The sequence below is a fragment of the Leuresthes tenuis genome, unplaced genomic scaffold (genome assembly GCF_036924035.1).
Source record: "Leuresthes tenuis unplaced genomic scaffold, fLeuTen1.0.hap1 SCAF_17, whole genome shotgun sequence".
NCBI classification, from domain to species: Eukaryota; Metazoa; Chordata; class Actinopteri; order Atheriniformes; family Atherinopsidae; genus Leuresthes; species Leuresthes tenuis.
Window position 1 is genome coordinate 10,770,371 of NW_027325371.1, and position 25,431 is coordinate 10,795,801.

At 41.1% G+C, this 25,431-nt stretch overlaps 2 protein-coding genes across 2 annotated transcripts in view; one reads left to right on the forward strand and one right to left on the reverse strand.

Annotated features, from left to right (window-relative positions):
- kcnt2b (potassium sodium-activated channel subfamily T member 2b) overlaps positions 1–19,697 on the forward strand; it is a 37,459-nt gene extending 17,762 nt beyond the window's left edge. Inside the window, exons 11-30 of the mRNA XM_072369473.1 lie at positions 3,053–3,217; positions 3,688–3,824; positions 4,329–4,392; positions 6,071–6,179; positions 9,885–9,993; positions 10,167–10,223; positions 11,204–11,356; positions 11,440–11,693; positions 12,045–12,369; positions 12,446–12,551; positions 12,627–12,799; positions 13,313–13,384; positions 13,584–13,718; positions 13,814–13,925; positions 14,871–14,972; positions 15,088–15,171; positions 15,260–15,388; positions 16,051–16,396; positions 16,629–16,713; positions 16,814–19,697. Coding sequence (XP_072225574.1) covers positions 3,053–3,217; positions 3,688–3,824; positions 4,329–4,392; positions 6,071–6,179; positions 9,885–9,993; positions 10,167–10,223; positions 11,204–11,356; positions 11,440–11,693; positions 12,045–12,369; positions 12,446–12,551; positions 12,627–12,799; positions 13,313–13,384; positions 13,584–13,718; positions 13,814–13,925; positions 14,871–14,972; positions 15,088–15,171; positions 15,260–15,388; positions 16,051–16,396; positions 16,629–16,713; positions 16,814–16,931 — 2,835 coding nt within the window. The 3' untranslated portion in view covers positions 16,932–19,697. The remainder of the gene's footprint in view (positions 1–3,052; positions 3,218–3,687; positions 3,825–4,328; positions 4,393–6,070; positions 6,180–9,884; positions 9,994–10,166; positions 10,224–11,203; positions 11,357–11,439; positions 11,694–12,044; positions 12,370–12,445; positions 12,552–12,626; positions 12,800–13,312; positions 13,385–13,583; positions 13,719–13,813; positions 13,926–14,870; positions 14,973–15,087; positions 15,172–15,259; positions 15,389–16,050; positions 16,397–16,628; positions 16,714–16,813) is intronic.
- Positions 19,698–21,287: 1,590 nt separating this feature from the next.
- On the reverse strand, positions 21,288–25,334 carry LOC140273997 (E3 ubiquitin-protein ligase TRIM35-like). Its single transcript, XM_072369671.1, has 6 exons — positions 24,609–25,334; positions 24,313–24,408; positions 23,071–23,301; positions 22,966–22,988; positions 22,760–22,878; positions 21,288–22,547 (listed from the first exon to the last, which is right to left on the reverse strand). Exons 1-6 carry the CDS (start codon positions 25,146–25,148, stop codon positions 21,988–21,990), a joined length of 1,569 nt encoding a protein of 522 aa, XP_072225772.1. The 5' UTR covers positions 25,149–25,334; the 3' UTR covers positions 21,288–21,987.
- Positions 25,335–25,431: the final 97 nt, after the last annotated feature.

Below are 25,431 nucleotides of genomic sequence, written 5' to 3' on the forward strand. Positions count from 1 at the left end.
ATTTAAACCAGATAGCTATGAAAATGGGTTTTAAGTCACAATCCTAAAACCTGTATTGATATGAGTTGACAAGCCCTGAAAACCAAAAATCCATTTCACCTCCCTCATATTTTTTTAAACCTTTCGAGCATCAGAGATAGCTCTACCAAGTAGTCCACCAGCTTGAAAATAGAAAATCTCAGGTATAAGGAAATATATAAATTTAAAGTCAGGGGGGAAAAATGGTATTGCTAACTAGTTAGCCTTGATATGCTCAAAAACACAAAATATTTCTCCCTTTACACTAATAATACTTAATACATAATAATATCCCTGCATCTATCTTGGATTTATAGCAGAGTTTTATGTAGACTCCTCCAGACTGACTCAATTCCTAACAGAGCCCTCAACTGCACAGCATCTGTGCTTCCATCTTAAATCTGTCTTCTGCCTTTTGGCTGCTCCACAGAGGGAAATTCACGACCCAGAACTAAAAGAGCTTTTTACACACAAACAGGGACTGATAAAACACCTTGACAAATGCATCAATTTAACTGTATCCCAGCAGTCCTTCTCCATATTTGTGTACACCTTTTATCCCTAAGGTAGCTGCCTTACCCGTGTTTCTCCCAGAACATGCAAGGGTGCTAATAGCATTCATTTTCTCTGTGTATGCGTTTTACCTGCAGTTAGGAGAATTCTTTCTGCCTTGGGAATCTCTTGTAGACACATACACGCACACACACACGTGAAATAAAAAACACCCAGAAGTGATGATGCAACAAGTCGGTGTTAACTTAGATTTCTTTTTTTTTATATTTTTTAATTTTTCATCTGAAAGGTTTTGACTGACTGGTTTGGAGTTTCAGGTTTACAAGCAGTCATCTGAGGAACTGATGAGGCCTAGTTGGAACTTCTATTCGGATGAGATGGTCCAGTGTCAGTTGGAGATGGTCCAACTGACACTGGACGTATAATATCTAAACTTGTTTTCTATGTACCTTTCAATATCTATCAAAAAAGTGAGAAGCAAAACAATGTGGATACCTTTAATTGCATAATCTCTAGATATTTTTCCAACTGTAGATATGAGTTTTCAGTTTAACTGGTCATAATATGAATAGTAGATATCGATGATGACATTTTTACTGAGCATTTTACAACCCAAAGTCAGATCATAGATGCGTGTGACGGTTTTTCATTCTGCATATTCAAAGATATTCAAAGTGAAAATGTGATGTGTAACAAGTAAGCTAAAAGTAAGCTTTCAGTAAGCTGAAATTGGGATTTTATTCTTTTCATTCTAGATATCAAGATTGCAGTATGAATATGGAAAACTGAAAACCTATTAAACAAAACTGGGATGATTCTATTCAGGAAGAATAATATCTTGAGTGATCACTATGTATAAGAAGAGTCACTGTAGATATGGGGAGTTTTTATTTTGACTAGAATTGAATTACAATGATCTGCAATCTATATCAAGTCTGGTTACTGGATGTTAACAAGTCTTTGTGGTAATTAAAACATTTTATAAGTTTCTACAAATCTGCAGATATCTCAAAATACATTTTGTATTTATATGTGATTATGGGTATCTGTAATTCCAGTTTTGACTTAAGAGAATTGCTATTGTGGATGTCCAAAACACAGTTACAGGAGTGTTATAGAATTAAATGTTAAAACGGCTTGCTCCATAAAACTTGTGGTGTGGGACTGCATCCTATGCATGCATGATCAAGCAGTTTTTGATAAAGCCCTCCCTGTGTTTCAGCTTTTAGAGGGATGGTCACAAATATCTTCACAAAGCCGTTACAACCTGAAAGAAAAGAAAATTAGGCATAAGGATTCTTTTGCTAAACTTGCCCGAGTCAGCTCATGAAAAAACAGTGTTCTGCTCATCATTGACATGGTTACCATTTTATCCTCTCCGCTCCCTCTCCTCATCTTTCATCCATAAATACCCCCTTGACATTTCGAAACTGGCCCCTGCTAGCACTCACCCTGTGTGTGTATGTGTGTGTGTTTGTTTGTATGGGTATATGTGTGTGAGTGTATCTCTGTCTGCTCCTGTGTCCTGCCACGATCAGAGTCCAGGCTGCACAGAGTCACAGGTCACATCAGAAATATCTTCTTTTTTTTTCTGTCCTGTTGCTGCCTCTCATGGTTTTTCTTTACCTGACTGCTTCATACTTCAGGAAATATACCACGTTAAAGGATTTTGTGACATTTTGAGCCTTACGATCATATTGTTTTTAAAATAAAATAAAAGGCTACCTGTCAGGACATTTCTCCTGATTAAAATTCAGTGTGACTATTTTGGAAACATTACTTGGAGCAAATATTGACATTTTCTAAGGAGGTTCGATTGTTACATCACTTGTCTATCATCGCGACATATGCACAAATGATGGCTGAAAAAAACACAACTGTCCCTTCGATGTGTACAGCCTGGTGATGCTTTCAAACTTCAATAGATTGGCAATATCTCACAGCAAATCTAATTTATCTGGGTCAAAATAATGACTTCCCAGAAAAAGCACATAAATGAGCTATATCTGTGTCTGAGTCATTATAAACCATTCACTGTGAGTGTTTCTGTCGAAGAGCTCGCAACCTCCATTACAGCAGGCACAGGAGCAGGAGTTCAATTCATTGTCTCATCACCGACCCCCAACGTGACAAGTATTAAACATCTTTGTATATTAGTATTTAAATCTGTAGGAAATTTTGTTACTCAAGCATCACTAAATGTGTTCAATTTCGTCACTTTCTGCTATTTATCTACCCACCTGACACACCCAAACACATCTGTGTCATTTTGTTAAAGCCTTACCATAATTTTCATTACCTATTTTCCAGTCTTAATGTCCACTATCATGTTCCATTCATCCACCGTCTGGCAATCTCCACTTATCTTAATTCCCCCAAACACTGTCTCTAATCAAATGAAAACACTATACAGTACAAAGCATTGCTTTCTTTTTATATGCCACCTGGGCCCACGCTGTATTCCAGTTAACTTAATCCTATTCCCATCTGTTGAATGTGATGGATGTCACCCTAAATGCAGTTTGAGCAGCTGGCCTTTTTGTGGATGGAGCGACAGAAATCTGGTGGCAACTACAGCCGCTACAGGGCACAGACGGAAAAACACGTGGTGCTGTGCGTCAGCTGTCTCAAGATCGACCTCCTCATGGACTTCCTCAATGAGTTCTTCGCTCACCCCCGGCTGCAGGTCTGGTTTTAAGTAGGACAAGAAGGTGTTGACGGAGTCTTGTGTGACTGTGTTTGTTGTCTGTAATAATCCTTTCCAGGAGCCCAAGCTGGGTCTAAGGGAAGGGATTTATTCCACAATAGCAAGAGTCAGATGCCTTTCTTATGTATGTTGGAGCAGTTGTGTGTGTGCTTGTTTGAAGCTTGCTTTTGTGTTGATCTTTTTGACAGTTTCCATCTTGATGTTTGTGAATACCCTGCCTTTTCAGTTTGTTCTGGTAAATGTGCTTTTCATTTGAAAAGTTTGATAAATCAAGACAATTTGTATGCCTGCTCGGCTGATGTAAGCATCACAATATATTCACACGTATTTTGCAGTAGTTCAAAATAATTGCCACAATCAGAGGATTTCTTGTTGATTTCTTGCCTGTTCTTAAACAACATTGAGTCATAATACAAATTGTGTGTGTATGTGTATGTTTGTGTGTGTAGGACTACTACGTGGTGATCCTTTGCCCTGCTGAGATGGATGTCCAGGTAAGGAGGGTCCTTCATGTCCCTCTGTGGGCTCAGAGGGTCATCTACCTGCAGGGGTCTGCCCTGAAAGACCAAGACTTGATGAGGGCCAAGTGAGTCATTGGGACCGTTTATCTTCTTCAGAGGAATAATTATCACAACATCATTCTGCAACAATCAAGAGAAAACATACAAAAGACTTAAATGAAAGCACTTTTATATGACAGTCATAATACATTGGAGATGGAGCTCTAATGAATTCTTAAAGAGCCATGTGAAAGCCCTGAGACATGAAGCTTATCCCCCCGGCTTCTGATAATATAGACACAGCACCTCATGGTAGCTCCAAAGAGAAAGAAAAGGAAAAGCCTTCTTGTCAACTCTCCTCGCCTCCTACATCTCATCTTTAAATTGTGTGGGCTTAAATGTTACATTGGTACATTTGTTATCTCCATTGTCCTACTTTTTTCTCTTCAATCCCCTTCCTCAATAACATGACAGCAAGCCTACTTCCTGTGTCTCACGGCTTTCCCCAATTCTCTCTTCCCCTTTTTCTCCCTCCAACCTTGTCTGTGTCTGTTGCTCCTGTGGCCTCACGCTCTACTAACTACTCGCAGGATGGACGATGCTGAGGCCTGCTTTATCCTCAGTAACCGGTTTGAAGTGGACCGCATTGCTGCTGTACGTCCCTCATCATTTCTAGCCATGACCCCTCACGCTAGAAAACATCCACACAAAGCCTAAGCCAGACTGTTTTTCTTCCTAAGCATCTTGCAAACAATTGTATCAGACAACCTTTTTTTTCACATCTTGCTTTATGAATAAAAACTGTAAAGCAGATTTGTGATCGGTGAGTTTAGATCACTGCAGTGGCTGATTTTTTTTCACATTTCACAATTTAAAATTCCCTTTAAAGGATGAATTCTAGGGTCAAATCAACCTAAAAGGAGTATGGAAAGGCTTAAACTCACAGAGAAACTTTCTACAGACATTAGTTAAAAAGAAATGGCCATGAACTTTAGATAACACCGTGACAAAGAATTGATAACTATGGGTCTAACTGACACCGTGGGTTTCACGCTGAAAGCTGTAGCAGTACCTCATTTTCTTGACTTGTCACATCACTAAATCAGAGAGTACTTTTACTTAAGTGCTTTGAAACTTGCCTGCTGTTGTCTGAGCAATTTGAACTTTGTGATAAAATCTGGAGTTGACAGGTCATCTTTACTCTTACAACTGGGTGAGATAAAGTGTGATTTAAATGGTTATTTGATTTTTTCTTACCACAGCTGCTTTTACGTTAAAATGTTTTTGCATTCAGTCTGTATTCCTTTGCAGTTATTTTGTTGCTGTCTTACACATTACAAACTACTTTGTTTAAAGCTTAAAAGGTACACTTTAAAGCTTACACACTTTAATGTGTTTCCTGTGAAAACAGAATCCAGGTAAATGCTCTACACTTATATATTCCCTTTTAATGTTATCTAGTGCTCATGAATGTGATTTCTCTATGGAGGATGGCCAGAAATGCAGAGTAACACCTTAAATCTTTCTGCACTTAATATGCTGTGCTTTTTTTCCTCTACTATCACGTACTGATTAACATATCAGGGACAATACTGGATAAACAGTGTTTTGTCAGGGGAAATTTCAACTCGAATAGCAGCTGGTGATCAAACTATTGATCTTCCAATTGAAAGATGAACACTGCAACACCTCTGCCATGAACAATTCCCCTTCTCAACAGCCCAGTCATCAACTCCAGGAGGCTGATCAGGTCCCTCCCACCCTTTTGTATTTGCACTGTTATAATTGGCTGCAAAGTTTGTAAGTGTCCCCATTCGCAGGAGACATCAATAAAAATATCAATAATATTACCCACAGAACTACTTTTTATGGAATTACTTTGTCAAATATTGGCTCATAAGTGGCACATAGAGAGGTCATATATAAAAAAAAAATCATTTAAAGTCCACATTTGTTTTCAAAGGGACTTGAATATGAATTAGCAAATATTTGCATGCTTATCTTTTAGCTAAGATCACTGGTGCGTCAGAGTAAATTTAACAGCACAGCTGTAGACCTGTGGTCTTATGTTTTTTCATCAGCAGCCTTCACAGGGCCAAACTCACAGATAGCCATGCCACAGTCTGTCATGAAGTGTCAGAATTGTTGTACTCTGGCTGTTCAAAATACATTCAATTGCTCCACACAATCGATGATTTTAAGGGTATTGTTATAAACAATCTACACTACACACTTATGCTACTAATGATGGGTTTCCTCCTCACTTTTTCTTCTCTTTCTCTCCTACTGCTACTCTATTTATCTCACTCCAATCTGTCCTCAATCTTGTCAGGATCATCAGACCATCCTGCGAGCCTGGGCAGTCAAAGATTTTGCTCCAAACTGCCCCCTTTACGTCCAGATTCTCAAACCAGAGAACAAGTTCCACGTCAAGTTTGCAGGTGGGCACTGAGAGTTAAAGTAAAGATACTGGCGTTAAATTGAGAAGTCATCTGAAGCTGTTGTTAGATGCATCTGTTTTTACCAGATGCACGAAAGGATTTGATGGTACTTACTGAATTATACTGTTTCATGGTACAATTTGGCAGTTGATTTTGTTCAGTTTTTCACTGGAATTTTGTTGTCACCAGTCATAATGCGTGTCAAAGATTATCTACGCTCTTTTATTTAGCTTCTGCAGTGCTGCATTATGCTCACAGCAGAAACTGAGCTGTCATAACGACACAGTAATTCCAGCTGTTGAGTTCTATTTTCTACATGAACTTATCTGCCTGATTTCTTAGCCTCTTTTCTATTAGAGGAGTTGTACAACAGCTTAGCTCTATGTTATCTCAGCTCTGAAGAATTGTGGGACAGATCCTGTCACATCTTGTCTGTAAGCCTTGTTGGGATTTCTGTTAGTTTTGAACATTGCCTTATGGAGGGGTCTCCATTCAAGTCCTGCCCCGCAGAAGATGCCAGTCATTCATCTGTGGGTGAAAGGAGAGGACGCAAACTTTTTCTCACCCAGTCCTTTCTCTCACATATTTCTCGACCTACAGCCCCGGAGGATGTCAAACTCAGAGCTCACCGCTCTCATTCCAGCTGTCTTTATCAATGATTAATGTTTTACTTGGCTTCATGGCAAAGAAAATCCCTTCTTTTGATGAGTTCTACAGTAATGCTAACCTGGCAGACAAGTTCTCCCTGTGAGGTAATCCTCCTGTAGTGCTGTTCAAATACCTCACAGCCAGACTTGGGCCTTTGTTATTACCAAGGCAGGAATAGCTAGGCAAAAAAGAGAATTTCATGTTCATCCATTACCGCATACTTTCTACAACAAAAGATTAGCAGTGAGCTGTGCAGAATTAATCTTCTGCTCTAATGTTGGGAGTTTTACACACATTGCATATGAATTTCTTTCACGTTTTTTCTCACAGGATCATCATGTTTGACTTGTTGAAATATCTTCATTCATTTCAGAATATTTATTCAGCACTGGATGATGCGGATGTTGTTTACTCCCTAAATGACCTAACAGCTATTCAGTGTTGAATTCAAATGCCTTGTATGCCTTGGGATTTCTAAAGAACCCCTCTTTATCAGTTTGAATGGATCCAAGTTAGAAACAAACTCGAGTTTAATGTTCGCTTATTCTTGAGGTCACAAGAGACTCAGAGAGCAACCCAGTGTGCAGTTACATGAGTACAGATGCCATAATTTGACACCACTTGGAATACACTCATAAAGTGACGGTGTGGGAGGCATTAATGAGCAGGAGTTCCAAGATTTAATTTGATCCACAAACACAGTTTAATAAGAGCTGAACATTCATTGGAAAAGGTCTGTCAGCATGATGCATGGCAGTAATCCTTCAGGGGTGTGAGTAACTAGACTAGAGTGTAGACTGATTATTTTATCAATTTATGTTTTGAATGAAAATAGCCTGTCGCCCTCGTGAGCTTGGCTTATTGTTGCTACAGAATGATAAAAGCTCACCTTCAGTACACATCCAATAACAGTTTACTCATTTAATTAGCTAAACCGGTGAACCTGTGGTTGGGTCGTTATTGCACTTTTGCAGATGCTGCAAATAACCACACTTACACGCACATGCATATTTGCTCACATGCGGTTACGCCTTTGATCCTAGTTTGTAACAGAAACTATATGGACTTAAGAGATGTTGAAACACCAAGATCTTTGCAGTGAGAGTGACAGGAGGAGGGGGGCGGGGTTTGTCTGTGTCTTCAAGTGTGTGTAAGTGTAAAGTGTGTCAAAGTCAGTTAATGGTTTCATAGCTGGACCTGGTCCAGGTATCTGAAGGATGGAAACCTTTGCTGAAAGCTAAACCTGGAAAAAGATAGGAAGTGAAAGGCTCACAGTGTTGCACAGAGGCTCAATATAGAGATTGGAAATTGAATATTTGGGGAAAAGATTCACATGTGGCTGCCTTGTCTCTACTTTTGCTTTTGGAGTTAGAATTTGAGTATCACAATAAAAAGAACCTCTTCCAATTACACAAATAGCTTTGATGTTGTTGCCTTTTCCTTTGCAGGCTTGAGATGTCAACACAAATGTTGAGTTAAAAATTAATTAACTGGCTGTGTGTTTGAGCTGCATAATGATGTGCTGCTCTAAGCCAGAAAAACACTGGTACCTGAATAAAAAGTTTCACAATAAGCAGCTTTAATTGTCATCCGCACACCCTCAGGGACATGCATACCTCACTGAATTACTATAAGCTGCATTTACCCCTCTGCTGGTCTTCCTCTTTTTAGACTGCCAGTTGATTAAGTTTGATTCTCATCTTGGGCTCTGATGTGTTGTCGCCAATATTTTCCAAATACAGAGCACATTTTGTGCTTTTAGGGTCCAGCTTAATGTTGCTGCTTCACAGGCAGCCTGATATGCTGTGCGTTGAACTGAAGACAATGCAATCATGAATTACATATCACAGGAAATGAGTGCTCCTTTGGCCCGCTACACTGATTGGCTTACTACAAACATTAATCGCTCTATTGGATTTTCCTTTAAAAGAAGAGGCAGCGAGGCAACAGGTAAACAAGAGTGTCATCGGTGTTTGCTCGGTTTGATTTGGTTCGCCTACAGGCACGGCTATGTTAGGTGTTGGATGATGTGAGTGAAAGGTGGCTCAATAAGGCTGACACTGAATCACTGGTCTGTTGCTAGGTCTTCCTACCCCCCCCCCCCCCCCCCCCCAAACTTGAGCAGTGGCATGTTATTGGTACTTTCTGAGTGGAAAGGCACAGGTTTATGACACTGCTGCCTGTTTGGGCCAGTTATCTTTGACAAACCTCAAGCAATACTTTGAACATTTAGACATTTACCAACATTATATTTGTGGTACTTGACTGCCAGTGTGCAAGTGTTGTTAGTGTTATAAAGTGTCAGTAAAATTGAATCTATGATTCAGAGTGCTGCAGAATTTGCAGCATCAGTAAAGCCGTAAAGTCCAAGAGGAAACCTTTGTACTGCGGAGCTCTAGTCTAGTTTGACTCATCTTTGCTTGTAGCTACTCTGATTGTTGGAATTTTGAAAAGCTGTTTTCAGAAGGTTTCCTCTTGTCTTCTCACTTCTTCTAACGTTTGGTCTGTGGCAGGATGTGTGTGTGTGTCATACATGGTGACAACACATCATGATCACAGTGTTACATCAGACCTGCTGAGAATACACGAGTCTTTTCAGAACTTGACAAACTGTGTGTGTGGCCTTATAAAGGAAAGGCATACAGAACATGCACAGTAAGCACATAAAGATTATACAAGTCTCATATCCACAATCTGCTTTACAGAAATTTAGGCTGAATGCTGTGTTGTGACCTTATTAAACCTCTCTTCTCCGATAGTTTTACCTAATATACCGTTTCTTGACTTCACAATGATTTCCACAAGGCAAAAGACAGAAGGTTGTGACCATGACAAATTGATGAAGTCATTAACTAATGTCTTTTATTTGTAGGTATGTTATAATCTATCTATCGCTCTTTGTTATTTGTGATCTTGGCTTGACTCTTAAAGAAACTTTATTCATTTGGGCCTGTCCCATTGACTTTGGTAACACACGGAATATTGATGTGGCATTTTATGAAGAAAAATGGTTTTCGCTTCATTGAACCTTTTTGTCTCTTGTCTCTCTGTCTGCAGATCATGTAGTGTGTGAAGAAGAGTTTAAGTACGCCATGCTGGCCTTAAACTGTGTGTGCCCGGGAACCTCAACTCTAATCACTCTATTGATCCACTCCTCTAGAGGACAGTGAGTTTGCTTTCTTGCACTTATTTCCTCATCCATTATATTCTTTTAATCTATAGTATGACCTCACAATCTTCATAGTCAAATACACAATAGATAGATATAACCACTATAACAGAGCTCCTTCCATCTTATCACTGTCACAATTTTTTTACTTATTTATTTTTCATTCTTAGAACAGCCCCCCAAGAGGCCTTCAAACAACGTTCAGGAGCCTTTCAAGCACTTAATAGGTAGAATAAATGTTTTTAACTGAATTCCTACACTGTGTAATATATTTGTTTTCAGTGTTGCCACAAATCCTGTCATCATCCTGTGTTATGATGTATGGGGATTTTGTAAACAATGAAACTTTTCTAGTTAAATTTGAAGATCATTAATTCTTACTTTCACTGTTCCGAATGTCTTCATGTTAAAAGGTGAGGAATGAGGAACCCTCCCACAGTTCTTGCCTAAGAAGCTTTGCACAGATCATTTCAAAAGATATAAAAGATGAAATGTGATTGAGCTTGGGTTTGTTTAAAAGTTTATTCATAAATTTCACTTAGAATCATTCTAAAGCTTAACAGAGCAGCAAAAAACTATTTGCCACATTAAGATATAGAAGAGTGATGACCATGAAGATAAGTCTCTTTCCCTCTGTATGAAGCTATTGTGTTATAATCTATATTGGGCAGCCTACATGTATTTATGATAAAAAAGGTTTTTCAGAACTGTTGTATTGGTATGTTTCATAATAGTACTTAAATCTAGGTTACTGACGATTAGTCCTTCTCTTCCCCTGCCTCGCACTTACTTTGTGTAAGATAGAAATTTGCTATAACACCCTTTTTATATAAGGCCTTTTTTTTTTTTTTTGGAAGCCACCCACATTTGCACTGCCCCCACACCCCTGCTTCCTGTTATCACCTCTTTAGCCTCCACATCTAAAGCCATATCCCCCTGGGGAAAGCCGCTGTCCTCTTAACTGTGAATGAGTAAATCTGGGATCTGCTGTTCAGTCATGCTGAGTGTCTTCGTCTCTATCCTTGGCCTGATTCTAATGTTGATCAGAAGCTTTGATGGAGCTTTGTTACCAATGCAACCTCATTGGAAAATTTTCTGATGGGACCCTTGAGCTGGGAGTTTCACATGACATGCTTTAAAAGTCACTCTTTCCCCACCAAGTCAATCAGTCTTTTTTTGTTTGTTTGTTTGCTTTGTTTTGTCTTAGGGAAGGTGGTCCAAGTTCGGCAGACCAATGGCATCGTACTTACAGGCGCTGCTCTGCCAATGAGGTACATCACATCCGCTTGGAAGAAAGTAAATTCTTTGGAGAGTACCAGGGCAAAAGTTTCACCTTTGCTTCCTTTCATGCACACAAAAAGTAAGTAAAAATGTCAACAAACCTAGAAATAAAAACACACCAAACTGTACAGTTGAGAGCTGACCTTGTCTGTTCGGCTGCAGGTATGGAGTCTGTTTAATCGGGGTGCGCAGACTGGACACCAGCAACATTTTGCTAAACCCTGGACCTTGCCACATCATGGGGGGCTCTGACACATGCTTTTACATCAACATCTCCAAAGAGGAGAACTCAGCATTTGTCAGGGGCCAGAGGGAGCCATCATGGGGTGGCACAGGAGGAAATGCCAGAGGAGTGCACCAAAGTATCTACCATGGACTCACCCGGCTGCCAGTCCATAGTATCATTGCCAGCATGGGTTAGTCAGACAGGCACAGCACAGAGACTCTGTAACATTTACAAAACATAGACAACACATGCAAACCTTTTATTAGACAGCAGTATGGTCATAGCTTTCAGAATTTCAAATGTGTGTTTATTGTTTTGCAGTTGAATTACTATTTATTTTAAGTCGTGCTTGATCACTGCCAAATATCAGACTCTGTGGTTTCACAAACACTCCACCTAGTGGACAAGAGAGAAAAATGACTGCTTAATTTTTCAATACTCTGACTGTTTAATAGTATTATAGCTATGTATGTATTATTATGTATTCTCATTTATCTGTGCAGTGTTTGATAATCACTGTTTGCATGTGTGTATGTTTAAGGCACCGTGGCCATCGACCTGCAGGACTCCAGTGACAGCAGTCCAGAGGGCCAGGACCCAGGCAGCACTGGGCTTGGAAGTGGAAGAGAAAGCAGAAGCAGCTCCAGGACAGAGATGGGGGGTGCTAACACCTTGGCTCTGCCTGTCATGGGAGATTCAGCTGAGGAAAGACGGCACAGTATCGCCCCTGTTCTGGAGCTGGTGGACGGTGTCAACAACCCCACCTTTGACCTGCTGGGAGACCAGTCAGAAGACGAAGTAGGAGAGGAGGGCAAGGATGACTGTGACAAAGATGAAAGTGCCCATTGGTGGGGCCGACACTGCGAGTAAGTACAGTGTTTGAGTTTGTGCTCTTGGGGATGTTGAAATAAGTTTAGAGACAAATGTGGACCTGTTCTGCAGATGGGTGAAAGGATACCCTCTAAACTCTCCATACATCGGCAGCTCACCTGCACTGTGCCATCTCCTACAAGAAAAGATGCCTTTCTGCTGCCTACGCATGGACAAGGTACACAACTTAAATGACTTGTTATCCTTTTTATACATGATAACATATCCATCATCCCTCATACTTCTCTCCTAGGCTTGTCACCACATCCCTTTTGAGGATGCTCGCTCCTATGGCTTCAAAAACAAATTGATTATTGTGTCTGCGGAGAGTGCAGGAAATGGTCTTTACAACTTCATTGTTCCTCTTCGGGCTTACTACCGACCGAGGAAGGAGCTCAAGCCCATCGTGCTGCTGTTGGAGAGCATGTGAGGACATTTTAATAGTTTGAGTGCAATGGTTATTGTTGTAAATTCACCCTCAACCTGAAAGGGTTACATGCTAGTTTTTTCCATAACTGTAGCTGTGAGCATGACAGCAGCTACAAATGTAGGTTACACAGGATGGCAAAATTGGTTCTTCCTTAAACAGAAAGTAGAGGAGAAAAACTGAGTGATTTAAGGTCACAGTAAACATGATTTGTGAAATGTTAAATGCTCTCAGGACAGTGTACTCTACAGTCCTGTGTCGTGTTTTGTAGCTGCTACACAAATGCAGTCAGTCAAATGAGAGCTCAATCCAATAAAAAGGCAATAAAATGCTGAGTCACTCTAGCGTAGTGCTGTTATTTTCAGCTTTCTCAGAAGGCCTTTTAGCTGTTTTGTATTTTCAAGACTGGGAGAGGGCAGCCTGTCACTGTGGGAACGTTGGCTCTCATCGTGGCATACATAAATCCCTACTGGTGAGTCTCTCAAAGTCTTTTTGTGCTCTGATTGGTTTAGACCTGAAGCAGATTTCTTGGAGGCAATCTGTTGGTTCCCCATGGTTTTCTACACAGTCGGATCCATCGATAAGTAAGACAAACCAAATTTCTTCACTATTTTTGTATTAATTTGAATCTTTTTCATCTTTTGCTGTCTTTAATCATTTTTGCACTTCTGTCACTCATATATGATAGAGCTTGCTTGCTTTTTGCATTATTCTTACAGCCTTTAAAAACATATTTGTTTTTCTCTGTCTTTCTCCGCCATTCTTCTCTTTCTCTCTCCACAGTCTAGACAGTTTGCTGCGATGTGGAGTTACTTTTGCTGACACCATGGTGGTGGTCGACAAAGAGAGCTCAATGATTGCCGAGGAGGACTACATGGCTGATGCAAAAACCATTGTCAACGTCCAGACCCTATTCAGGTCTGCTTTGCCCAATGTTTGTCTGACACACCAGCTTTAAGTGTTTGTTTTATATTATACTGTTTTCTCTGTGTGTCTGCGCTTCTTCCTCTCAGGCTGTTTCCAGCTCTTAGTATCATCACAGAGCTCACACATCCTGCCAACATGCGCTTCATGCAGTTCAAAGTCAAAGACCACTACTCCTTGGCTCTGTCCAAGCTGGAAAAGGTAAAGACATCACAACTTCAAAAACCTCTGTTTTCTCTTACATCTCTTTTCTCTCCAACCACACTTGGGAAAAAAAAGTGAGAAAAAAAGACTGTTTTAAATTTTAAATGCATCTCCTTTTCTCATGCTCTCAGTGGATTTAGAAACACATGGATAAACAAACTGAAAACGATCCTTTGCCGTAACAAAAAAAGGGAGAGAAATGTATAACTGATCGTATCCTTGCTACCTGCATTTTTTTAAATATCTGGTGTCGCTGTTAATGATGTTGTCAGTGGCAGGTGATAAAGTGCTATCTCGGGCATCAACAGAAATTATACCTTGACTAGATTCCACGGCGCACTTTACATTATCCGTCTTTGTACACTCTGTATACAGTATGCAGCACTTACAATTACACACCAATTAGCATATATGGGTCAATGTAGAATATTGAAAGCTCTCACTTGGGTGACGCTTAATACAACAACATGGAGACATATGATACCCATTTTTCACAAGTGGTCAAAATATCACAGGAATATTGAACTGAAGCACCGTATTCAATCAAGCCTTTATTTCCCTGTTCACAGCAGCCAGTCTTCGGGGTTATTAGGCAACACTACTCCACTCCACACATCTCTTCAGCTGTGTCTCTTTTGATATCAATCAAAAACTTTAGCATGAAACAGAACATTGGACAGAAATGATTGTCATTAGCCTTTGAATTACTGTATAAATGAGGATACAGTACCTAGCATGAGAGCTCGCACTAGCAAACACCGAAGTGATAGAAAAGTATTCGGCTGACTATTTTATTCTCAAGTGCTTACTATTCCATCATCAGCAGTTTGCTTCAATGCAGTTAAACTTAAGATTCTTGAGATAGATTAAGAACTCTTCTGATCTTCAGACAGTCAGTGCAATGTGATGCAAACTGTGTGTCTCTTTGTGTTTGATCTGCAGAAAGAAAGAGAAAAGGGGTCCAACTTGGTCTTTATGTTCCGCCTGCCCTTTGCTGCTGGGAAAGTGTTCAGTGTTAGCATGCTGGACACTCTGCTCTACCAGGTTTCTCAAACATACTTTCACTGAATAACAAAGATGCCCCCTCCCCTCTTATTTTGCTGCAAAATGCCAGCAATGATTTATTTATACTGACTTGTTTGTTTTGATGCCCTGCTAGTCATTTGTGAAGGACTACATGATCTCCATCACCAGGCTGCTGCTCGGTTTAGACTCCATGCCCGGCTCAGGTTTCCTCTGTGCTGTGAGTAGCCACTATAAGCAGTTTGATTTCAGTTTGTTTGGACTGTGAGGAGCCTCAGAAGTTGATTGCTGTTTTGTTTGTTTTCCAGATGAAAATCACAGAAGACGACCTGTGGATCCGAACATATGGCAGGCTTTACCAGAAACTATGCTCCTCGACTGGAGACATTCCCATAGGCATCTATCGTACAGAGGCCCACAAGCTTCCAGTGTCTGAGGTCAGCCACTTTCCTAACTTTGATGTTACATGGCTAAAAATGTTGTAATCACACTAGCTGTGCCACAAACAGATAATGGGTTGCAAGAGATGCAAGCTGTCTTTACCTAGACTTTGAAAAGTTAAAAAAATGTTTAGGACTGTCATGAATTTTACTGTCTGGCCTCCAGTCTACCACAATTACCACAAATTACAATTAAACACAAAATGCTTTTAAAAGAGATTAATGTAAGTTGAAGCATTGTTCAAATGCTTGTTCAGTGTCCCCCATAGTTTGCAGCATAAATGCAGAACTTTGAAGACCCAAATAGAAATTAAAATATTATGAGGGGGCATAAGAAAATCAGAGAAAAAACAGCTATCTTTGTTCCAAAGGAACTTAAACCGTGCTTATACGCCAATATTATTTTCTGGGAGAAATACAGGTAGGGCAGTTAGATTAGTTACACTAAAAACCTTCACAACCAATATAATAAGCAAAGATTTGATCTGTCACTCATCATCTACTTCTACTTTAATAAAAAATGAAGCATTGCATCATTTCAATCTTAAGTATCAGAAACAGCTCTTCTGTGGATTTTAATAAAAATCTCCATGATAACAGATTTATTATCATGCATAAGCACAGGGGAGTGTAAGAGTGCGTGTTATTGTGCTTTACAGTCCCAGGTATCCATCACAGTTGAGGACTACGAGGACACCAGAGAACCTCGAGAGCCCCTCCTGTCTCGCACCGGCGCCCACCGTAACTCCACCTCTTCAGAACCCATCTCCACCTCCTCCCATTCTTCAGACCACCCACTGCTCAGGAGGAAGAGCATGCAGTGGGCACGACGACTGAGCAGGAAGGGGGGTCGGGGATCCAGCGGGGCCAAAGGTGGTCCAGGCAGCGCTGCAGAGAGGATCAGCCAGCAGAGACTGACCCTGTTCAGGCGCTCAGAAAGGCAGGAACTCAACGCGCTGGTGCGAACGAGGATGAAACACTTGGGCCTTTCTCCAACTGGATTCAGTAAGTCTCCACCTACTTGTGTAGGAAACTATCTCCTTTTGATTTAGAGTGTAACAGACATGTTGCCGTATTATTCTACTCCACACGACCTGTCTGATGTATTGTGTTTCAACTTGTGTCCATTCTTATCCAAGTCATCTTCCTGCTGTGTGTGCGGATGGAGCACAGCCTCCTCTATATCCTGTACCTATTTTATTTCCTGGCTGACTAACCTCTTTTCTTCCTGTGTCAGATGGGATGACAGACCAAGGGAACAGACTGTCGTACATCCTCATCAATCCCTCTCCAGACACCAGACTGGAGCTGCACGATGTTGTGTGAGTGAACAACACCATATATGTGACAGCACTGTAAAATGATCACAACAACTATAACATATTTTCTATTTTCCACCCCCTGTCTGTACCCAATCTGCAGGTACCTGATCAGACCAGACCCCCTCTCCCTGGTGCCCAATCAGGGGAGCAACAGGAAGTGCAGTGCTGGACTATCAGAGAGCCACAGGTTTAATACTCAGGACAGCACCCATCTGTGAAAGACAAAAAAAAAAGAACTGAAGTGCTGTCACAAAACTGCCAGAGAAACAGGAAACGACATTAACACCATCAAAAAGAAAAAGCTAAATTCACAAAATGGTGAGAAAGAAATGGAGACAGATGGCACAAAGCCCCCTTGTTTTCAGTCTTGACGAACTTAGGTTGCCAGACACGCATGGACCTTTTCTATAAAGATGGGAATGTTTTATTTATGCACCTTCATATTTTCAAAACAGAGAACTGCGGACACAGAAGTGCATTTAATGCAAAACTGTATGTATTTATATCTGTGTATGTGCATGTTATGTACTGCATCATGTACTGTATCTGCAGTGTGTTTCTATGTACAGTCGCATGCAAAATATTTCTGTTACTGTAAACATTTTTTAGTGACAGGAAGATGAATCGATCTCATAAAGTTACGACGATACATTCCTCTTCACCCCAACATTTTAAGCAAAGATAGTGCATTATTTTGATTTTGTGCAATTTTAGAGTAAAAGAGACGAGTATCGTGTAAGCATTTGGGCACCCCAAAAGATTTTAGGTCTATATAACTTATAGCTTGTTCGCAGTCATTTTAGCAAAGGAAAGGTGATGCGAATGTCACAGCTTTAATACTCATTAGATCTCCTCTGGACTATCTGCAGCCATGGACTCCTCTCAGTTGAGCTCTGAAAATCTAAATAAACCCAGAAAACAGGAGAAAGCTGTGAAAAAGAGCAAAGAATTCTCTTGTAGTCGTTTCATCAGTAACTATTAGTATCTAGTAACTATTAAAAAGATAACAGAGATAGCGGATGTCTGGAAGATTTTCATAAAGATTTTGATGGTGTACTTTTCTGCTGTGCAAAAATACCTGCACAAATATCCTCCGCATGAAGAATCGTTCAAGGGAAGCCTTTTCTGCATCATCACCAAAAAGTTCTTTTTCAGAAGCTTGCAAATTACAACAAACCTGATGTAATTTGGAAACATGTACCGTGGCTTGATGAAGTCGGAATAGAACCTCACAGATTCCTCTTTCCAGGGCGACTGCTTTTCTATATTGCAGCCAGTAGCTTGGGAAACATGTCATCAATAATGAGAAGAAACTACTTGGAACGTGGACACAAAAATCGCTTAAAAATATAAAGAATTGTATTAATATTGACAGAAAGCTAAAGGAATATCAGACATGAACAATAACGGCCTTCACAGTTCCCCAAATTAAGTCAGAATAGCATTGCGTGCTAGATGTTTCAAGAAACTGTCAAAACTGGAAGCCTTTTGCAGTAAAAATGGACAAAGATCCTAAGAAGAACTGAAATATTCCTCGCTGACCACAGAAGGTCGTATAGACTTTTAGACATGCATTGTACCCAAGCATTTTTTCTGAGCCCCCTTAATTTATTACTTTTTCTTTTTTTCTTTTGCTATTTTGAACATTTAATAAATGTAAATTTAAAAGTAAATTTGCTTGAAATTTTAGAGAAATATGTCATCTTTAACTTTATATTTTTTTAAATTTTCTTTTTCCAAACACACAACTCTTCACAGTAACAGGAATTTTAACCAGAGGTGCCCAGAATTTTGCATGCCACTGTATGTACGGTGTGTATGTGTAAAGTGTGTGAATGAATATGTGTGTGTGCTTATGGATCCAGAGCAAGACACTGCCAATTTTATCTGGAAAGCCAAATGAACCTGCTGTCAAATGAAGGGATGTTTGTGTCTTTCTCCATGCCGTAGATGTGTTTTTTTGGCGTATGTGACAGTCACACTACAGTCTATTCACCTGTGAGTTTGTTTTTTTTGGTCTTCATAAAGCCTTTTTTAATCATGTTTTACTGTTTCCAACACCTTGAACACAATCGTTTTGACGCTCACCAGCAGCAGAAGAATCCAAAGAGCACCGGTCTCAGTAATGGACAAAATTTGGCAGCAAGCTTCACATTTTCCCTGCAGGGCACTCAGTCACACTGCTGTTTGAAGTTTCTTATTTTCCGTGGTTGTGTTGGTTCTCTTTGAACAAACCTGAGTTCATTGTTTGCCTGTCCTGCTCTCCCTGTTTCTCTCTGTCAGCGTGATTTCGTCCTACCACTAACTTGGGAATGTAGAAAATCAGAGGAACATACAGTGCACTGTAATATAATGCCATCTACTACAACAGCTCTGCAGTAAATACGGCTGTTGTGAAGCTTATAATGTAACATTATTTAGTGTCAGAGAGGTATTTTCTCCAGTTTGATGCTGAATTATAAGCTTTGCAGTAAATTTTTTGCCGTTTTTACTGCATTTTGCTATAAATATCAACTCTCCTTGCTAATTTAAAGTTGATGACTAATGTAACTGGTTTTCATTCAGAAAACTGTTGTTTCTCTGAAAAAAAAGAAAAATGTGTCACACTGATCATTCTGCATAGCCTTTTTCATAGCCCCTTCATTCAAAGAAATGTGCAATGTCATCTGTTGCATCAAAGTAAATAATTTGCTCACATGGACATCGTGCTGTCTGATTATCACAGATTTGAATCTTTAGCGAGAAATTCAGATTGTGTTATTTCACACTAACATGGTGCAGCCATGTGGTGGGTATGCAAAGCAACATCCCTGCCAATGTAGTTTCGGTGCCACTATAACTGAAAAAGTATGACAAAATATGTACATATTAAAGTCACTACGTAGAGCTTGTCGTTGCCTTACTGCTGTTTTGGTGGAATCTTTCTCAGAAAAACCACTTGGAATTTGCTAAATTTTCATATTCAAATTAAACCCGTAATTGTCTTTTGCGTGGTTATCTGAGCTCACACTCCGGAGCTATTTCTGCTTCGAATGCTGTGTACGATTCACACTACATGGCTTCAGTTCATCCACTGATACATCTCCAAGCTCACTCAGGACCATGCAATACTGCTGCATGTGCCAATCAAAGTCTTTCATGACTCTTCATACCCAGCAAGGTCAGCCTGCTGCATTGTTTTATTCTTGGAACCAGGAGGTCTTTCACTGTATGTGCTGCTTTGCACTTCAATTCTCACAACTTAGAAAAGCAAACATGAACCACACTCCTTCACTGCATGCATGTCTACACACCATCTTATATGCTTCCATTTTCAGTCATGAATGTCCTTTGGAAGTTTACTTCTCTTGATTTAATAGAAAGGCCTCAACCTCCAGTAACTCTGTGCACCTTTGATAGCACAGCTGACTGTCTCAGGGTCTCCTGGGAGCTGTGAGAAGAAGAAAACAGACAGTCTTTTCACATTACACCTAAGAACCAAGCCTGACTGACGCAGTGAGGTCAGAACACGAGTGAGTGTCTGAACATTCAACTGAAGCTTAATTCAAGACCTCAGACTATGCAAACTGCTGGGGAAAAAAAAAATCAGTCAAAGTGACACTGATGGACCCCAGGGTGAGGCGAGGGTCATGGCTTTGGAATTCTCCAAACAATGGACTTTAAAACCCCTGAATATGAACTTATAAATGTTTAAGTTGAGGAAAAAGCAAGCTGAACTCATACGCTTGTAAAACTGAAATGTGTGAGATTCTTTGTGGGTTTATATCTTGCAGAATTAAAACCATATTTTCTGTATGTAAATGAATTGCAAACACTGACAAAGAGGCATATTTATCATCTCTGCCATCTGTCTGGCTAAGAGCTGTCAGTTCTCCTGTTCTAGTCTATAAAAGCCTCCATCCTGCTCACATGCCTTGTTCAGTGAGATTCAACTGTGAGATTCTGCTACTTTCTGCCTCGGAGGTTCCTCTCTTTGTCAGACAACTCTGATCCCTGTAGCATGAATCAGTGCACCCGGCAGTTGGCCTTTTAGGCGAGAACAGGAGGTCCCAACTTACAAATTAATAACGCAGGGTCTCTGGACACTGACATTTAGCTGGACATGGAGAAAACAATGCCAAGTGTCCTGTGAACATTAGTCTAAAGATAGACCATTAACTATCATACTAATTTATTGCATGGCATTAAGAAAGTGAAAGACTCTCTGAGTCTCTCCCCCTCTTGTTCCTTCCCGTCTAACATTCCATCTTCAGCTGAGTGACAACCTGAGAACATTAAGGCCTGCTACTCAAAGGCTGCATCACTTTGCGTGAGACCCCAGTTGGAATTCTTCAGTTCCTTCCACAGTTCCTCCAAAAGGATGCACGGAAACCTTGTAGAGGAAAGGAAGTGTGCTTTTAAGCATAGTTTATTCATTCATGAGCACAATATCAACATCTTTGTGTATAATCTGTCATATTCCAATCAATAGTGGGGTGTTTGGGGGATTACTGTGTAGTTTCTGAAATAGGTAATAAACTGTTGGAGTAGGTATTGTTCTGTTAAGATTAAAAAGAAAAAAGAAGAAGAAGAAGAAGGTGAAACCACAGTCTTCATAGATTGTGCTCCAAAAAATAGGCTCCATTTGGTTTTTACTGTAGTTAACCTGTCACAAGTTCACAAGTTAGACATAAATAGCAAAATAAACAAAAGCATTGTTTAATTTTTCTGATAAAGTGATGAGGAGTGTGCTGCCACAGATCACATTTGGTATACTTGGAGTTTCAAAGTGGTCCAGGAATGTCACTGAAGGACATCCTGGTCATGCTGATTTTACAATGCACACTCAACCTCACACAAATGCGTTCATGATCTGTTTTGCCACCGTTTTGGAGAGATGTTTAATCTCAGGGAGATTCTTAAGGGTTAAACAGATAGATAAAAGCAGACCCAGTCCGTTTGTATCACATTCGTAAAAGTAGCTGTAAAATCTAATCTGGTGAAGTGAATTGTGTCCTTTTGTGTGTTTTTGACCACCAGGGGGAGACTGGTGCTCAGTAGGGGGTGCAGCTGTTAGCCTCCCACACAGAGGCAGAGGGGAGCTTTCCTGGATTGTAACAGCAGAACCACCCCTTGTTGCTTTAAACAGCCACTTATTGCTTCACAGACCAGTCAATCACAGATTATTGCTGTGATTACTTTGCTCGTATCATGCTCCTTTGACACACATACCTGATATAATCTAATTTCGAACGGGTTAAAACAAAAACATTTCCTCTGTGAGGGAATCTTGAATCACCAGGTCGCACTGTTCCATACAGCCACCTTGGCTGGGCAGATTTGGAGGGGATCAGGGTTGTTCCCGTTGATATTGGCTCCAGGGCAGAAGAAGGGGTACATCTTTTCAGTGAAGAAGTCGTTGAAGGTGTAGATGGGCTTCATGCTCACAGGATTGGAGAAGGACACTTCTCCGGACTCGTAGTCCAGTTGCACCCTGACTCGAGTCAGTTGGCCCTCCAAATGCAACGTAGTGCTGGGTCTCGTCATGGCCGAGTACTCGCCCTCACAGTGAGAGATCATCCAAAAACCGCCCTCTGGACAGCCTGAGATGCGGCCTTTTCTGTCGATAGACTCCTTGACCACCCCAAGCATCCAGTCCACCTTGTCTCCCACCTCCACCTCCCAGGCGTGGCGGCCTGAGGTAAAGCCCTCTGAACCTAGCACAAATACAAAAAGGCCAAAACGTTCAGGATTGTCCGGGAGCTTCTTCATGGAGCCACCATTGCTTACACTGGTCAGGTCTGAGGAAAGGGAAAGCCAGGAGTAGGCAGTGTTAGGGTCCAGGGTGATGGGTGCTGAAAGGAGAAGGGAAATTGTAGGTGGGGATTAAATGCATTCCTTTTGAAATCAAAGGCATGTTGCAGTGTTTCAGTCAATCATTTTTGAAAAGGAAGCATACAATAAAGAAAATATCAGCCAATATCTCTTCTACATCTTTCCTTATCATGGTCACACCTCTGATTAAAACTTGAGAAACAAGTCAACTGAAGTGGTTTGTAATGCTTACTGTACTGAACCAGATCCACCATCTTTTCCCACACGTGGTACTTCAGGGAACTCACATGCTTGGCGACATTTATAAGAGCACCCGACACTTTTTCTGGATCCTTCTGTGGGATCTGTGCTCTGTGCGAGGACAAATGACAAGCAGGAAACATTCAACACAGAATAAGTAGTAACATGAAGCTAATGGGACACTGAACAAACACCCACCTTTTCTTTGTGTTGGTGTAATTCTGAAAAGATATGACAGAGAATTACAGTGTTATTGAGACTTACCCAGAGGAGGAAATAGTCTTTTTTGAGAACACCACTCACCTGAAGGAACAGAATATCCCTGGATGCCATCTCATTCTCAATAGCAATGACAGCATGAGAGAAAGTGAGGATGTCCCTGGTGATGCTCTCAGACTTCTTCCTCACCAGGTCCTTCTTCTCCTCGTCGTCCTTTTGCAAGGCAGCTAAACGTGCTTCTTCCTCCAGCCGGAGAAACTCCCGAAGCTGCTCAAACTCCTCCCTGATTTGCTTCTCTGTTGTCTGAGTTTGGTTCTGTCACACATGGAAATACAGATCAGCAATGAAATTTACTGGTCGACTTATTTTTTTACCTTTGAATCCATGTTTGTGTTTCTTTTGCTCATCGTCGGCTCCTGTTTTTATCTTGACAACATCCGTAGGGTTTTAGGCGCGTGGCGGTGCGGTTGTTGACGGGGGATTGGCGGCTTTATTGTTTCTATTGCTTTTACATTAAGTATGAGAGGTGTTATACAAATAGAGTTTAAATGGATGATTGACTGAAGAAGCCAACTTGCCCAGTATTTTATAAGTTAAAGGTTCACCAAGGCCTTGAATCAAAAAGTGTGGAGCAGAAGCAAAAAAACAAAAAGTAGGACATGGGGGGAGTTTAGTGAAGCAACAGGACATGACTTTGGTCGGCTTCCAAGAAATTTAGTTGCACTGTCACAGCATGGGGGCGGTCTGACTTGTGTGGGGTAAGGGAAACTCAAAATATCCTGACAAGGCCAGCGACTTCCCTTTTTAAAGAACTGGGATGAGCGTTCATGATCTAACTACAGGAGGATCACACTTCCAGTCTCCCAGCTAAGGTCAATGCCAGGGTGCTGGGGAGGAGAGTTTCATTGTTAGCTGAACCACTGAGTCAGGAGAAATAATGCAATTTCCATCTGTTTTAAAATGCTAGACCTACTTTATGCCCCATTAACCAGATCCAGAACAAACTGGATGGATGGATATCAGCTTGTAAAACCCGTTATTTCATTATTACCTGAGTTGGATACCTCTAAAGGCCTTGCCTGCTGGACTTGATTCACTGGCTCTGCGACAGTATTGGTGTGGTACTAATGTAAACAATACTACTTACATTCACATATTCATTTAAATTCTAATTTAATTCATTCAATACCTGAAATGCTGATTCCAAAAAAATTTCAGAAGAACTTTTAAGTTTTGTTTACACACTAACATGAGCACGGCTCACGCTTCGGTAGCGTAAGCGCTCATGCGGGTCCTCCAGTGTTTCAGGAATCTGTTTATTGATACCTTGATGTGCACAGTTGTGTCATCACACTCCTGCTTGGCTTCATAAAGGCGACGCAGGTTTTTCTTCAGAGGAATCAGCTCTTTCTTAAGCTCTGTCTAAGGGGCAAAAACAGAGAAACTGTCAGAATGTCGCCACAATATCTTCATATGTTAAGGGTCACAGGGAAAATGTTGCAGAATTCTTAACTTTTGCGCTCTAGAACCATATTGCCGAGTTTTAAAACTTTAAAATGAATAAGGTCTTCAAAACCCTTCTGTGCATTTCCACCACTGGTTTTAAAAAATGTGCGCTTTACCTTGAGATCCTGGGCTCCTTCTTCCAGTGGACACACACGGTGTCCTTGGTGCTTCTTAGAGGTGTGACACACACAGCAAAGGACTTCGAAGTCATCCATACAGAACAGTTTGAGAACTTCACCGTGTGAAACGCACTTCTCCTCCACCACCTCCGCTTCCTCCCCTGTCCCGCCGGCCCCCGTCCCAGATGTGGCTAATCTGCGCTCCTGCTCCCTCAGGAAGGTGTCAGCCACATTCTTCAGGGCCAGGCTGACTGTGGGCTCCGTCAGAGAACACTTCCTCCTGCAGATGGGACACTCACGCCTGGCCTTCTTCTTGTTCCAGAACTGCTGAAGACAGGCCCGACAGAAGCTGTGGCTGCACTTTAGCACCACAGGCTCCTTGAAGATCTCGCAGCAAACGGGACAAGACAGCTCCTCCTCAAGCACAGAGCCTGAACGTGAGGAAACAGCCCGTGGCCGAAGGGAGGATGTCGCCTTGGGAATCTGGAGGAGGGAAAGTTTTCCTGGCTGGGAGGAAGCTCGGGGGCGCAATGCCATGGTGCGCTTCTGTAGTGAGGAGCTGCTCCTAAGCTGCGGCCTTCAGCAACAGACAGTGAAGTCTGTTAGGAAGAAGTGCTCAGCCGCGAGTCCAGAGGCTAATCTGAACACGATTTATGAGCAGCCAGGGTTATAGATCAACAAGGACTTGAAGAACTGGTTTACTTCCCTTCTAGTAAATACAGGACATGTCGCCACCCCTCATCTGGCAGCCACATCAGGGTTTTGTGAAACAAGCGACGCAGAAAGAGGAAATGTTGCTGAGGGTGGTCTTATTACATCT

Coding starts and splice junctions, on each gene's coding strand:
- LOC140273997 (XM_072369671.1), bottom strand. CDS start 25,148: ATGGCATTGCGCCCCCGAGCTTCCTCCCAGCCAGGAAAACTTTCCCTC. Junction 24,409..24,608: donor AAGGAGCCCAGGATCTCAAG/GTAAAGCGCACA, acceptor TTTGCCCCTTAG/ACAGAGCTTAAGAAAGAGCT. Junction 22,548..22,759: donor GGTGGATCTGGTTCAGTACA/GTAAGCATTACA, acceptor TTCTCCTTTCAG/CACCCATCACCCTGGACCCT.